The sequence below is a fragment of the Arvicanthis niloticus genome, chromosome 27 (assembly GCF_011762505.2).
Source record: "Arvicanthis niloticus isolate mArvNil1 chromosome 27, mArvNil1.pat.X, whole genome shotgun sequence".
Lineage (NCBI taxonomy): Eukaryota > Metazoa > Chordata > Mammalia > Rodentia > Muridae > Arvicanthis > Arvicanthis niloticus.
Genome location: NC_133435.1, coordinates 26794144 through 26809380, shown reverse-complemented (window position 1 = coordinate 26809380; position 15237 = coordinate 26794144). Strand labels below are relative to the sequence as shown.

The 15237-nt window shown below is 43.0% G+C and overlaps 1 protein-coding gene across 3 annotated transcripts in view; it reads left to right on the top strand.

The window, feature by feature from the left end:
- Positions 1-15237, top strand: part of Fras1 (Fraser extracellular matrix complex subunit 1) — a 400677-nt gene that overhangs the window by 214240 nt on the left and 171200 nt on the right. For all 3 annotated transcript variants that reach the window (XM_076926449.1, XM_076926448.1, XM_076926450.1), the window contains exons 17-18: positions 1995-2135; positions 3731-3907. In XM_076926449.1, coding sequence (XP_076782564.1) covers positions 1995-2135; positions 3731-3907 — 318 coding nt within the window. The remainder of the gene's footprint in view (positions 1-1994; positions 2136-3730; positions 3908-15237) is intronic.

Sequence of the window (15237 nt, the reverse complement as noted above, 5' to 3'; positions counted from 1 at the left end):
GCACATCAAGTTTCTGCAGGACTAAGCACATCCTCTCCCACTGAGACCAAACAAGGTGGCCCAGTTAGGGGAATGGGATCCATAGACTGACAACAGATTCACAGACCGCCACCACTAGACCAAGTTGTACATCTGCTACATATGTGTGGGGACCTAGGTCCAGCCCATGCTTGCTCTTTGATTGATGGTTCAGTTTCTGCAAGCCCCCAGGGTCCAGGTTAGTTGACACTATTGGTCTTCCTGTGGAGTCCCTGTCCTCTTTGGGTACCTCAGTCCCTCCCCCAAATCTTCCACAAGACTCTGAGAGCTCCATCTAATGTTTGGCTGTGGGTCTCTGCATATGTTTCCAGCTGCTGCTGGGTGGAGCCTCTCAGAGGACAGTTATGCTAAGATCCTGTCTGCAAGCATAAAAGAGTATCATTAATAGTGTCTGGGATTGGTGCTTGCCCATGGAATGGATCTGAATTTGGGGAAGTCATTTGTTGGCCATTTCCTCTGTCTGCTCCATCTTTGTCCCTGTACTTCTTGTAGGCGGGACACATTTTGAGTTGGAGATTTTGTGGGTGGGTTGCTGTCCTTATCCCTCCATTGGAAGTCCTGCCTGGCCACAGAAGGTGGCCACTTCAGATTCCATCTCCCCAAGTAAAGGTATTTCTATGTGGAGTTTTTATAGTGGTTCTTTTGGATTGATAAACTCATAAATCATTTTGAGTTGAGACTCTATCAACCTCAACTTCCGTTTATATAGGCCTGACTCAGTCTTTGCTTTAGGCATCTAAGACTGTGTCTGCCCCACGTAACATGATTTCCCCTGCTCTTTGAAACTTACATGGGTTCTTTCTTCTGCCTCAGTGTCTTTTAGAGAAGGGTATTTGAGCCCACCCACCTACCTCTCCGCATCAGACTCCTTTCAGTTGCCTTCATTTTTACCCACCAAAGTTCACTCCTTTTCTTCAGCCCCCAAGGTTCTCTTTCCACCCCCCACTCCTTCTGTCTGACTCCTGAACACTGTCCTCCCGGACATTTCGCCTGTGCCTCAGTATTCTTCTGAGAGGTACTAAAGGCTCAGCCTCAGCCAATGCTTTTAGGGTCAAGTTAACACAGGGTAAAGCAGGGGGGCTGGGAGAGGGTCCCCTAACATCATATATACTAGTTAGACTCTTTTTTTACAGTAATATAATTCTTGGAAGCATAGGATGTCAAAGCTAGAACTATGTTTAGTCACCATCGAGCCCACCCTCTACCTGGACCAACCTAGACTTGGTGAAAAGGAAGCAAGTTGGAATCCCAGTCCCTGAAGTCTCCACTTTTCTACTGGTCAGACAGGGAGACTTAAATTCTCACAAATTGTCTCTCAGCCTTGTTCTGAATGAGCTCTGTGATCGTGTGTGTGTGTGTGTGTGTGTGTGTGTGTGTGTGTGTGTGTGTGTAAGTTGTATATATGTGTAGATCAAAGGTCAGCCACAGTTTTTCAGGAACTATCTACCTTGATTTTTGAGACAAAGTCACTGGCCCAGGGATCTGGTTACCACTTTGGGTAGGCTAGCTTGTGAGTCCCAGGAATCTCCTTACCTCTACTTTCCCAGGACTGCGACTGTAAGCATGTGTTACCACACCTGCTTTTAACATGGGTTCTAATGCTGGCAACGCACATAGTTTATTAACTGAGCCGCCTCCCCAGCTCCTTGGGTGAAAATGTAAGCACCCCAGACTGTAGTTTTCCTAACTGTAAGATGTAGCTAGCAATACCTACTTCCGAATGTTGCCATAGGACAGAAAAATGCCACTGTGTATAAAGCACTTAATGCAAATGGAGGCAGCTGATAATCAGGTAGAATTTGGGTATAAGCTGAGTGTGGTGATGGGCTGTTCTGACAATGTAGCCATTTGCCAACATATCTCCTCTTTTGTGTGGTCTGACACCTGAGAGGCTGACCAGGTAGGAAGTGTCTCTGTGGTGCTTGCAGCCTGCTGTGCTTCTCTCTCCTCCCCAGTTTGTCACGTGTCCTGTGCCAGCTGCTCTGGACCTGCAGCTGCTCACTGTATAGCCTGTATCCATCCCCAGGCTCTTCGTCAAGGCCACTGTCTGCCAAGCTGTGGAGAAGGTTTCTACCCTGACCGTGGGATCTGTGAAGGTATGGGGGTGCCATTGTCTTTCCTCATGGTCAAGCACAACGACATAGGTTGGCTTTCCCATGCAAACATTGCTTTTCAGTACAACTTTTCCTCTCTTGCATCTACAATGGCTGTAAAAACATTATAGCCTGTGCAGTCTCCACCTGATGTCTTCTGGTTCCATGACCCAAATTTAACCACTTGTTGGCCAAAAATATGAAGAAGAAATTACGGAAACTTTTCAAAAGTGAAGTTTGAACCTGCTTAATGTACATGATATATGTGGATATTGCATTAAATCCTTACTGAATCTGAGATCAAGTATACATATGGACAGGAGTGGGCTATATGCAAATGCCAGGCCAATTGATAAGAGAGACACTAACATCTACACAGTTTGATATGTGTGGCGATCCCAGAATCCAGTCCCCTAGAGAACATGGAAGGATAATCTGTATATTTTTTTTCACTGTAATAGTTTTATAAAGGAATGATAATCTGAAAATGCACATGTACACACACACACACACACACACACACACCGAGCCGGCTCAAACGTTCATGAGTTTTCTTGCCGTCCTTGCAGGGAATGCTGTTTCCATTAACATACATTGATTTTTATCCGCCCTTTCTGTGCTTTCCTGGTATTGCTAATGTTTATAGACTTCATTTGCTTTTCCCTGAAGAACTTTTGTTAATGATACTGCGAGCAGACTGAGAATCTCTAGCAATGCCTCTGGCTGAGTGAAATAGAAAATCTTAAATTGCCGTTTGCCGAAAGGCTCTGGGCTCCTTGGGAGGGCAATACCATTTGAGCGTTTGGACATAGGATACTAGGGGTGAGCCTTTAATTAAGTGAAACAAATTTATATTTATTTATACCTTAGAAAAGTGAAAATAGCAGAAGGAAAAATTATAACAAATTAACTTCATTAAGTATTTGAAAGAAAGCATTTAAGAGTCTTTTAAAGAATCAGCGAGTTAATTGTATCAATATTTGGGCACAAGGATGTTTGCATACAATATTTGGCTTTGATTTTTTTGTTTAACACTCACCAGGGAAAACAAAACTCTATTATAGATTGGGAAGTTTTATTCACTCTCAAAGGAGGCCTGTTCCTTGTTTAGAAAGGCAGCGTTTTCCCCAATAAATCCTAAAAGACTCTGTTGCCCGGACCTTTCTGCAGAGGATGATGGATGAACGTAATGGTTAGTAACACGACGACCCATTTTGCAAGAGGTAGAGTAACAGCCTTTGTACAAATGCTTCTAAAAATCTTCGATAAAAACCGAGGGCATGATGTTAAATGGTCGTTCAGTGAATGTGCTTCTCCAGAGAGCAAAGCAAATATTGTCCAGTTTGCTGGGTTTTATTGTGATGCTGCCTGACAGCTTTTCTAGGAACTGAGAGATGAGACATTTACCATCTTCACTTTCCCCCATCAAGAACATTATCATCAGCTCTGTGCTTTGTAGGAGACACTGGGAAAATCCTCTTCTGAATGGCTGTACCTACTGAACTTTCTAAGTGCTTCTGACTTCACAGGGGACTTCCATTGGTTGAAACACTTACTTGATCTTTGAGTTGCTTTCTCCATGTTATTTCACTTTGCAGCCTGCCATGCCTCCTGCCACACGTGTGTGGGTCCCCAGCCTACTCACTGTACCCAGTGTAAGAAGCCAGAGGCAGGACTACAGGTGGAGCAGTATTCAGGTGAAAATGTCCCCTATGGCAAGTGTGTATCCCATTGTGGAAGCCACTTTTACTTGGAAAGCACTGGACTATGTGAAGGTAAGGTTGGTTGGCAGATAATGCTGAGTATATGTTCTTACCTTTTAAATTCCTATGAGATGACCAGGGAGACCTAGAGAGACCTTTGATTTCCTGGGAACAGGCTTCTAGATTTTGTTTGTTTGTTTGTTTGTTTGTTTATATTTGGTAAATCAGGAAGGCAGCATGTAAAAGAGTGACCTCACTGATCTCCCTTGTCCTGTGAATCATAGATGGTCTTCAAGAGCATGAAGTCCTGGTCTTAGAAGATCTAGCCAGAAATTATTTCAGAGACCTGTGTAGGTAGCTAAAGAAGACTCTGTTCTTACTAATTAATTAATTAATTAATTTTTCTAATTAGTACTTGGATAGGAATTGTTCCTTTCAGGGCAAAATCTGAATGGTAGTCAAGACTTTGAAGTTATTAGTGTTATTACTATGTCATATTACCCATGGATGGTTGATGGCATCCTAAATAGTTTAGCTCAACAGTCAGGCCACCAGCGAGACCCTGAAGATGAAGGCTTGGCTTTCATATGTTTGGGGTTTTTTTCAAGTCCTGGAAGCTGCTGTGTTTATATAGAAATTTTTGGATTAGGCTACTGAAAATAATAATATATTAACAGTGTCTTGTCGTCTTGTCATTTATCTTGTAAAGGATGGTTTTGTGTCAGGAAAAGAAAAAGAAAAATAACTTTTTTCTCATGCAAACACCAGAGCTTTTGTCATTCTGCTCTAATACTCTGAGTCTTCTGTTCTGGCTTTAAGGGTTTCTTTGTGTGATAGAACTGTAAGCACATCACAGTCACAGGTTTGACCTTAATAACTGACAGTGGTTTCAACTTCAGATTTGAATGTAGACTTGATGAAAATTGTAGTACCCAAGTTAAGGTCAACATTTCTGACATTGTACAGCACAGTTAGATATATGTGGATATATCCAGATGCCCAGGACCTTGTTCGCTCTGAGCTCTGCGTTCAGAACATTAGAATTGTAATTGTCTTCCACATAGGCAATGTGCCAGAATGGTAGAAACTTGAGAATATAAAGTTCCTGGAAATTTTGAAGTCCCTTTGTTTAACTGGTATAAATAGTGGTCCATATACTCAGGTGTTTGGGTACATTATAGAGATGAGCCCTTGCTTCCAGGAATGTACAGAGTTTAGGGATTTACATGGGTACAGAGACTTCACTGTTCTTCAGAGTGAACAGAGTAAGTTCTACCCAAATGTGTATGTATATGAATATGTATAATAGATATAATGTATATTCATGCATTTCCTAATCTTTGCGGTCTCAAATCCATTACTCTGTTTCCACTACAATTTCTAATACTCTGAGTCCTGATGCCTGCCACCCCAAGGCACTTGTGACACAGCCTTCCCCCTGTGGCTTGGCTGCTTCTGGGTACTATGGTGGAGAATGATGCATCTACTTTCTTAGGGACCTACTGACTTTAGGGTTTGGGTGGAAGGACACTCTGTACTCTCTTCTGAAACTGCTGCTTGAACCTCTTCAGTGATTTTGGGTTTACCAGATAAATTCCTGCAGAGTGGCGCTACTCCTGAGGACATCTGAACAAATACTCTCCTGAGATGAGGAACTGATGGCCAAGTAAAGATGCCAACAAGGTTCAAGCTGTTGATCCAGTGCATCTTATTTGGATTAATTGTAGGAGTCTGGGTGAGAGGTTAGAAATTACTTAATGGCAGCTGCATCACCAAAAGCAGCCCACCCCTCCCCTAGCATGGGTGATGACTGGAACTCTGGAGTTCATTACACTCCTTGTAGGCAACTTGACAGGTTGGAGAGACTGTCATTTTTAGGCAGCTTACTAGTCTTCCCTGTCCATGCAGCTCAGAATTCCTACTCTTCTTCCAGGCAGCTTAAATGATCTGAGAGTATCTCTCAGCAGTTTTTTACTGCTTATAGCATCTTCAGGAGGAAAGGGCCTCTTTCAATTTCAGGGACTTCCTAAAACTTCTAAGTGTTTACTTCCTGAGGCTTAAGGGGCTTTCTTTTAGAACAGCCTGTGTTTTAATGAGATTCCCTGCAGGATGAAATGTTTCACCTCCCTCTACAACATCCCATGTCTTACCTAGCTTCTGTCTAAGAAGGAACATATCAACTTAGAGGAAATTGCTAAACAAAAGCTACCTCAAGGTCTCTGCTTTTTCAGAAAGCTCCTGTCACCCTAAGAAATATCAAGTACAATGCATACTCCTGCTTGGTACAGGAGGAAACAATAGAAAGAGAAAACATGTTTTCTTTCTTCCCCTTCTTTCTTCTCTCACTCTCTTCTTCTCTCCCCCTCCCCATCCTATAGAGGTGTTCCATGATGTGTTAGAATCTGAGAAACTGGTCTGTGTGGTTCCAGACACATAGCTGGGGACTCTGTGCCCTGAGGTCTGAATGAACACTTCAAATGGAACAGACCTCAGTGGGTACTAGCCTTCCCAAATGCAGATGCTGTGTGAGGTTCTTGGCTTTCTTGGAGGTTGTACAAACGCTGGAGAAGTCCCGGTTCTTCCTGCCAAGAGACTGATTTTTTTCACCCATGGGACCTATGATCCCAGGAGAAACTGGAACAGAAAAAAAATCATCTTTCTAGTCTGCACTACTGTAGGTAAAAATCCTGTAGGTAAAAAACCCTGGGGAACCCAGGGTTCCTCACACCACCCTGTGTGTACTCAGCTGGGAAGGCCCTGGGTTCCTCCAGCTGGAAGTTAGGCCCGGCTGCTCACTTAAGGCCTCTCCACGGCTCCTCATGGTGCGGCCCCAACACAGGGGGCAGTCCTTGGGTTTCTAAAACCAGTTTATTGGCATGACAGATGGTGGAGGGATCTGGATGCACACCCCCCTAAAATCCAGGGCGGACCTGAGTTAAATAGGGAGGGAAAGAGGGGGGAGGGGCTGGGGAGGAATGCTTAACTGAGTCCACACTCTGGCCTTCAGATATCTCATTAGTATGTAAATCTCTCTAGGGGCCTATTCATCACGCCCTCCACCTGTGTAAGTGACTGAAGGGTTGAAGGTTGAGTGGAGATTAGACCCAACAGTCATAGTGTGTCAGGCCCAACACACTACTATCACTGTCTCCTAGTTTCAGGCCTTATTACTGAAAATAAAAGAATTTGGAATGAGTTCAAGAGACTGAAGCAAAGCCGTCAACAATTTTGAGAGTTGGAATTTTAAGCAAACCAAAAATTTATATTAACTGATGTTACTTGGCCGGGATAATAATAATTTCATCATGAGAAATTACTTATTTTGATCACTTTATCCTAACACCAGCCTTTGGAGACAGGTGGGACAGCTGTGTACTAGGAGAAGAAACTAAGGCTTATGGAAACTCAGGCTGTGACTTACCCCAGATTACATGGGCAGCATGGGGTATGGGTGGGTGGAACCTAAGTCTGGGGACCCCAATGTCTGTACTTGAAATTGAAGACCCCCAAATTAGGGAGACCCTTACTCAAGTCTCGGGAAATCGCGGCCACCCAAGAACTCTCGCAAGACACCGTACCTGGATGCAAATGGCAGAGGCTTTATTAGGGAAATAGGCTGGTGGTCAAACCGCAAGCTCTCTCGCAAGAACAAGCAAGGTTTGGCACTGAGTGATGGGTACTGGGTCTTTTAAAGAGCAAAACCACAAACCAGGGGAGTGGGGAGGGGGTGAGGAGTTGCCAAGGATACATAACATAAGAATAGTGATACATTCCAAAGAAACCCACCCTAAAAGGTTAATGGCCATGGAAATTACCCAGTACAATCATTTTCTCAAAAATGTGGTTTCACCAAGTCACTGCCCTACCTTGTATTCTCACTAGCTCCAGCTGTAAAGCCACAGCCCTGTCATTGTGTTTTTACCACCTGAATGACTTTCACTCCTTACAGCCAGTTCCTGGAACTGGCCTGGCTTGTTTCAGAGAAAATTTTCCATGTCCCTAAAAGAACTTAAAAGGCATCTATATATGTATATATTCTATAAAAATGATTTTTATAATTTTTTCATTCTTCAAAATCATCAGGCCACTCATTAGGTCTCTAAGAGATACATCTATCATTACATGTGTGCAAATACTAGGCCCCTTTCTACACAGAGCCAGAGAAGCACAGCACATTAATGTAGCCAGATGGTGTTTCTTCAGTATGAAAAGGCATCCTTGGAAAAGAGAAGGGTCCCAGAACCCCTGTTATATAGGCATCCTTTAGAAAAGATTAGACTCTGATCCCTCTGGGATGGCTTAATTGTGGTCAGATAAAGAAAGACTGCCATGACCTCTTGAATTCCTGGAACCCCACGATTATATGCTCGATAACATAATATTATTAGGTATCCTACACACGTTGTCTGCTCACATTATGAGCAAATCCCTGTGCAATCTCCACCAGGTAGGCTGCTGTACTCAATTTGCACGTGATGAGAATGTGGCAGAAAAAGGTTAATTGAGTTGCCCAGCATTCCGCTGGGAAGCTGAGCGCGACTTGCTGTTGTTTCCAGTGTTACCTGAGTACCAAGTGAGCTGATTGATGTGTTTCCCGTCATTCATTCTGCATCTTCGCAAACCTCTTTCTGCCCACAATCTGTTCCATTTTCATCACTGCTGAAGTGGTGTTTACAAAAGCAGGCTTGGGCACCCTGTGAGATTGGATGGATCCCCTCTTCTCACAGCTTCCCAGGTGGAACACTCTCCATCACAGATGCTTGTCTACAAAGGCGAGAGAAACAACTGGTTTTTGAAGCTCTCTCTTCTTCCTTTCTGGAAGACTGCAGCATGGAGTGATTGAGGTATTACTGCAGTTATTGAGAGAAGCAGAGGTGGGCTTTACACAAAGGCTTCTGACGTGTCAGGAGTTAATACAAAAGTTAATACAAAACTTTAAGTTATATGCTTCTGCAAGATGAAGCAACCAGGCTCAAGATCCTTGACTACAATCCTAGTCTTGTTTTTGACTAGAAGATTTTGTGTTCATGAGTGTGTGTGTGTGTGTGTGTGTGTGTGTGTGTGATTAACCAACAGTGAACAAAGAAAACACTGCATCTCAGAAACACTCTTTTCTTATTTATTCCCACAAAGCTGTTGACTGAATGTCTCTTTTGGGTGTACAATTCTAGACACTAGAGATGTCATTGCAAATTAGTCAAATCAAACTTCCTGTGTGTGCCCGAAATATATTCTTATGGGAGAAACACTGGATGAATGGATGAATGAGTGAGTAAATGACTGGCTGACTGACTGACTGACTGACTGACTGACTGACTGAGTAAATGACAATAGCATCAAATTCTGTCATACACTTTTGGGTGGTGATCCATGCTATGAATTTCATCACAAAGCAATTATTGAGAAATGGGTTGAGGCAGCTTGACAGCAGGAGGATTCTGAAGAGGTGGAGCTAACTATCTCCATGTGTTTGTCCTATGTTTGGGGCTTATGCTCGGCAGAGAGATAGACCTTTCTTGAAGAGAGAACTTTAAATTGGGCTTCTTTGCCCTGCAGTCTCAGTGTATCCGAGTATGGATAAGAAAGGCTGGTGAAAAGAGTCTGTTACTAAGTGTGAATGATGTTTTAGAAGCATTTATAGTGGTCAACAAATTTGAATTAATATCACCATGAAATATCACCATTTAGGATTAGTGAAAAATAAAAGGAGCCAGAGTTATTTCATCTGTTCAACTGAGTGTTCGCCAATATGACCAGACTGGCGATTGTTAAAAAAGAAAATGGGGAACAGAAAAAACACACCCATGTTCACACTCCCCAGTAAAACTAAACAAATTGCATATTAATGGAGCCCCCAAACAACATCTCCTAAAGCATATCTCCCTTTGGCATCTTTCCCACTGCTTTTCTAGGCCTCTGTTAGTTAATGCGTGTAGATGTGGGGTCTTGGGAGGAACCAGCTAACAGTTAAGCAGTCCTGCTCCATGGGTTCCAAGAGAAGATGTGGTTTCTCAGGAATGAGTCTCTTCATCCACCTGTGGCTCTCTTGGTCTTTGTGTTGCAGCTGTACAGTTTAAGGCCAGGCCATCCAACTAAGGATGCAGCTCAGCCACCACTAAACATCTTTGCCCATGGTGAGGACTGGTTGCGAGCATGGCCCGGGTGATTAGATCAGGCACGTAACTGCCCCCATTCCATAGCAGATGAACAATGCATTCTTCCGGGACCCACACAGTTCAGTAGAAGAATTAAGGTTGGCACTATTTTGAAGAAATCACCGATTTTATTTTTACAATGAACTTTGTTTCCAGTTTATCTAAGTTGCCTCGGATGAGACACTTTTTTAAGAGGCCCTAAGTTCTGAGTGCCCCTCCGCTGTTCTGGTACTGGGTGACTGGGCTCTATACTCTTGCTAAGGCTGAAGCCTTAGCAGGTTTGAAAACTTTCTTCTCCAGTCTCTAACTTAGCTCAGCTTCTCCGGCTAAGTCCTACATGCTACACTGCAAAAAACTGCACATATCAGATTGTAGTCTTGTCTTATGTTTTAAAGATAAATTCACTAGTTATTTTGGCTTATTAACTATTAATTATTTATTTATTATTTATTTATTTATTAATTATTATTAACTTGCTTTAGGTGAACTGGAAGAAATACAGTATTTCGTATGTATTTTGATCTATTTTGTCGCTGCTAAGAGTCACCAAGGGCCTCTAGGCAGAGTTTTAATTAAGGAAATAAATGGGCAGGAATCTGCCTGCACCACTCCCGAACCTGTGCCTGTTTATGAAGTTGGAATCCCTTTACTGTAATTGAATAAAACATATGGAATCTATATTAAACAATTATCTTTAATGTGGTCCCCATGGTGCTGACAGAGCTACCCAAATGTGTACCTTCTAGTAACATTCAGTCCTGTTCACTTTCCCCTTCTCCCTTTTAGAGCCTGGGTGTGCCAGGCTTAGGGATAGAAGGATGAAAAGGAGATAGACCATGCCTTAAGGCAAGCCTGCTCAATCAGGAGACACCAATGTCTGAGAAAGTAATTGAAAGCACATTGTGTGTGCTGGGGTCCAAGAAGGCACAGGGTGAAGACATGGCATGAAAGAGGCTGGCTCTTTAGGAGAGACTGCAGGTAGAAGAAAAACTTGGAAGGATTAATGGGTATCCGTCGGGAGAAGGAGGGAAAGGGGATTCAAGGGCAAGCAAACAGTGAACCCCAAAGCTGGCTTGTCTCCAATAAGTCCTGTATTTCTACCATGAAAGACCAAAGAGGGGAGGCGGGAGGGCGATGCTATGAGGAGGTAGTGAGGATCTCACTGCACAGGGCTCTGCCAAAGGGACAGTTAATGCTGTTGTGGTTGGCCAGCTGTGAAAAGACCCGGGGTATGGGAGATAATTTGCTCACTTTACACTTTATAATTACTTTTCTGCTGTTTTTCTGGAATATAAATGAGGCGATGAAGATGGACTGGCTACAAGACTGGGCCACTAGTCCTTGCCATACATGGTCTGCATGGTCCTCTCAAAGGGGTTCTGGGAATGGAAGTTCGGGTGGACTTAACAGAGATGTAGCAAGTGAAGGCAGCAGAAATAGAAGTCTTGGGCATTCCATGTTCATATGTGAACATTGAAACATGGTGGGAGTTGTGAGATAGGTAATGCACAGTAGACATCCAGCAGGGGAGTCACATGATATGGGAGTAGTAACAACTAAGGCACACAGTTCCCAGCACCTGCTGTGATTGACACTAAAAATAACTGAAGTGGATAGGAAAACAGTGCATGTTTTCTCTTATAAGACAACAGAAGTGTGTGTGTGTGTGTGTGTGTGTGTGTGTGTGTGTGTGAAAGAGGCAGAGGGAGTAAGAAAATACTGCATGTTTTCTCTTATAAGGGAACAGAGGTGTGAGTGTGTGTGTGTGTGTGTGTGTGTGCAAGAGACAGAGGGAGTGAGTACAGCGGGGGACTATTGGTGGAGGAAGGGGAGTTGTAAGAGGGGAGGGGTAATGGGAGAGGCTATTGGGAGGGGTGTATGATATATATATGTGTGTATATATATATACACACATTATATATATATATATATGTATGTATGTGTATATATATATATATATATATATATATATATATATATACATGAAACCCGTTATTTTGAATGCCAGTTAAATTTCTTTAAAAGAAAAAAAGAGTCTGTTAAGGCTGAGGAAAGTCATTTTAAAGAAAGCAGAGGATCAGAAGTATTTGCAGAGAAGGGATATGAGCTCCCCGCGAAAGGCCATGTGAAGATCTCCCGGAGGCAGTGCATTTATTGGAGTACACAAAGGCCAGAGCTGTCCTCATAAGTTCTGGACTCAGGAGCCCAGAGGTCAGGAAAGCTGTGTGTAGGTCTACCAGAGCAAGAGGAGGGAGAGCAGAGGGTGGAACGTGGGGGAAGTTTCAGTGTTTATGCAGAAAACCAAGAAAGGCTAAAGAAATGATCAGAGAAAATGACAAACTGAATGTGAAGTCAATCTCTCCATCCATCTGTCTGTCCTTCACATGTCTGCTGCTCACCCCCTTAGTCTGTAGGGTGTCACTAATGGGACATAGGACATTCCAAGAGCAAGGCGCTCAGTCGGATGCACAGGAAGCAGAGACGACAAAGACTGACCTTCACTCTTGAAGGGATTCCAGTGTAGTTGGGAAGGATAAATCATTAAACAGAGGTGGGGTGGGAAGAAGGGAACTGAGCTTGAACTAAACGTGTTCACATTTTCAACCTGTTTTGGTGTTCCTGTGGCTCATTCTGGAGGATTTTTGACATATACATCATATTTTGTGAGATGTCTACCTCAAAATTTGCTTTTGACATGGCCAGCCAGAGAAACTCTTACATGGTGTGAGAGCTGGGATGCAGTACCACTATTTTTTTTTTTTTAATAATTAGAAAGTATTCATCCATTATGTGGAGAAAGAGAGTCTAAATTGGATCACTCCATTGGGTTCCTACTCTTGGAGCTTGGGGAATCCCATTCAAGAAGGGGTGCAAAATTATAGGGGTCAGAGGGGAAGGAGGATACCAGGGGAACACATCTTACTGATTCAACTAAGTAGGGCACACATAGGCTTACAGAGACTGAAGTGGCAAGCAGTGGACCTCCATGGGTCTGTACTGAGTCCTCCACATGTTTGTTGTGACTATTAGCTTGGTGTTTTCATGGGTCTTCTAACTGTGGGGCAGATGTGTCTCTGATTCTTTTTGCCTGCTCCTGGGACTCTTTCTCTCCTATTGGGTTGCTCGATCAGCTTCTGTGTCATGACTTTTGCCTTGTCTTATTGTAATTTTTGTTTTGTTGTTTTTGGTTTTTGTCTCTTGGAGGCCTTCTCTTTTCTGATGGGAGATGATGGGGGAGAGGATCCAGTGGAGAGTGGAGTGGGGTAGGGGAACTGGGAGGAATGGAGGGAGGGGAAACTAATTGGGATATATTGTATGAAACAGGAATCTGTTTTCAACTTAAAAATGTCAGGTAAATTAATTAAAAACTCAAACAAAGAAAGAGGGAGTGAAGGGGGAAAAAAGTAGTCATACCAACAGCCTAGACAGGATGGGTGACTATGCTCTCAGTGGCTCTGGTGTAGCTGCCACTGTCAGGTTGGTTGGACTTTACAGCCAGCTAAAGGCTCGTTTAGCTTAGCACTGGCTCTTTCAGGGCTTATGCAGTTCAGTTAGACCTTTTCAGACATATACTTAGCCATCAACTGGAAAGCAGATCTCTAAAAATGTTGTATTAGTGAAGAAATTATTCATAGAGCTTTCAAATGCCTTCCAGATAGGCCCAGTGATGGAGTAAGTCTTCCTTGAAGGAGCTGAGATTTTGGACTGAACTCCTGCAAGGAAATAGCTCCCGCAGAATGATCGCTCCTAATAAAAGTCACTGAAGTAATGTAGACATTTCCCCAAACCAGCACAAAATTGAAGTTTCATGAGATCATTTTTTAGAGATCTAAATGCTTTTACTAATAAAAAGAGGATTGTAGAGACAGATCCAGAGAGTCTATATGCAACACTGTCCTTTTTCCTGCGACTTGCTCAGGGTCAGTGGCCTTCTCAAACCTACTGAGAAGCAACGGCCTTTGTCTAGAACTTCTGGGCCTACTAACCTTCCACCTTGCTCATCTTCTTTGCTTTCATGTTTTGTATAAAATAATAACCTCCACTCACAGTAAGCCAGGCTGCCATACTGATTGCGTGACCAAATAGGATCAAATAACTCAAGTTTATTTTCATGGTGCGTTAACTTACCTTGTCCCAGTTTTCAAGTCTACAGTGATGCATTCTGGTTCCTATTTATTAAGGCTGTATAACAGGAAGACCTGGGGATTGTAACAGTCTAGAAAAATGTGATGTAAGCATATCAGTGCTCTCTCATAGATATATTTATTTAGACCTCTCATAGATATATTTATTTAGACCTATAGAAAACACTGTGTTGTTTCAGATTATTTTCATTCTGGGGAAACACAAAGTTTTGAGTTGACTGTATGATTTAGCCTGGTTTTTAAAAATATTGCCACCTGATGTTCTGTTACGCTTTGTTTCATTTTGTGCTTGGAGACCTAATGTGTGTGTGTGTGTGTGTGTGTGTGTGTGTGTGTGCATTTGTGTGTCTGCATCTGTGTGTACAGATATGCACACACAATATGCACATATATGTAAGTTCTCCCAGAGACCAGAGAAGATGTTGGGCATCCTGTTCTATCACTCTCTGCCTTACTTCTTGAGGCATAACATCTTACTGAACCTGGAGCTAGGCTGGTGACCAGCAAGCCCAGCCCATTGTTCCCTCTGTCACTGGTCCCTGAAGTGCTGGGGTTGCATGGTGCATAGGGAGCGTGGGCATCCTTTTACATGGTTGCTGTGGATATGAACTCAGGTTCTCATGTTTACATACCAAGTGCTTTTACCTGTTGAGCCATCCCTAAATACTTTAGCTGACTAACCTCCTCCCCCTTTTAAGGATTCTGAAACTACTTTAGAATGAAGTTCTCTTGTCTATGCTACTAGATTAAAGCTGTTGACAAAACAGTGGGGAAAATGTATTTATCAAGCCAGGACATGGCTCAGTGAGCCTAGCTAGACATTGACTGGCCTTTGCTCGGTAGTAGGGACGTGGGACCTCTGACACGGGAGTCTAACCTTTAGGTGCTGGATGATAGGTGAGACAGGATGCTAGGATTGAGATCAGCAACCAGACATCAGCCAATGTGAGAGTATTTTAATGCTTTCAGTAGTCCATCCTGTATGAACTGGTTATTCTCACGGAATAGCAGCTTATTGACCAGCAGGGATCATTTGCTATGCTACATTAGGGGTTGCTAGAAGCCGACATCTTGATGATGTAAAATTACACTTGGTTCTGTC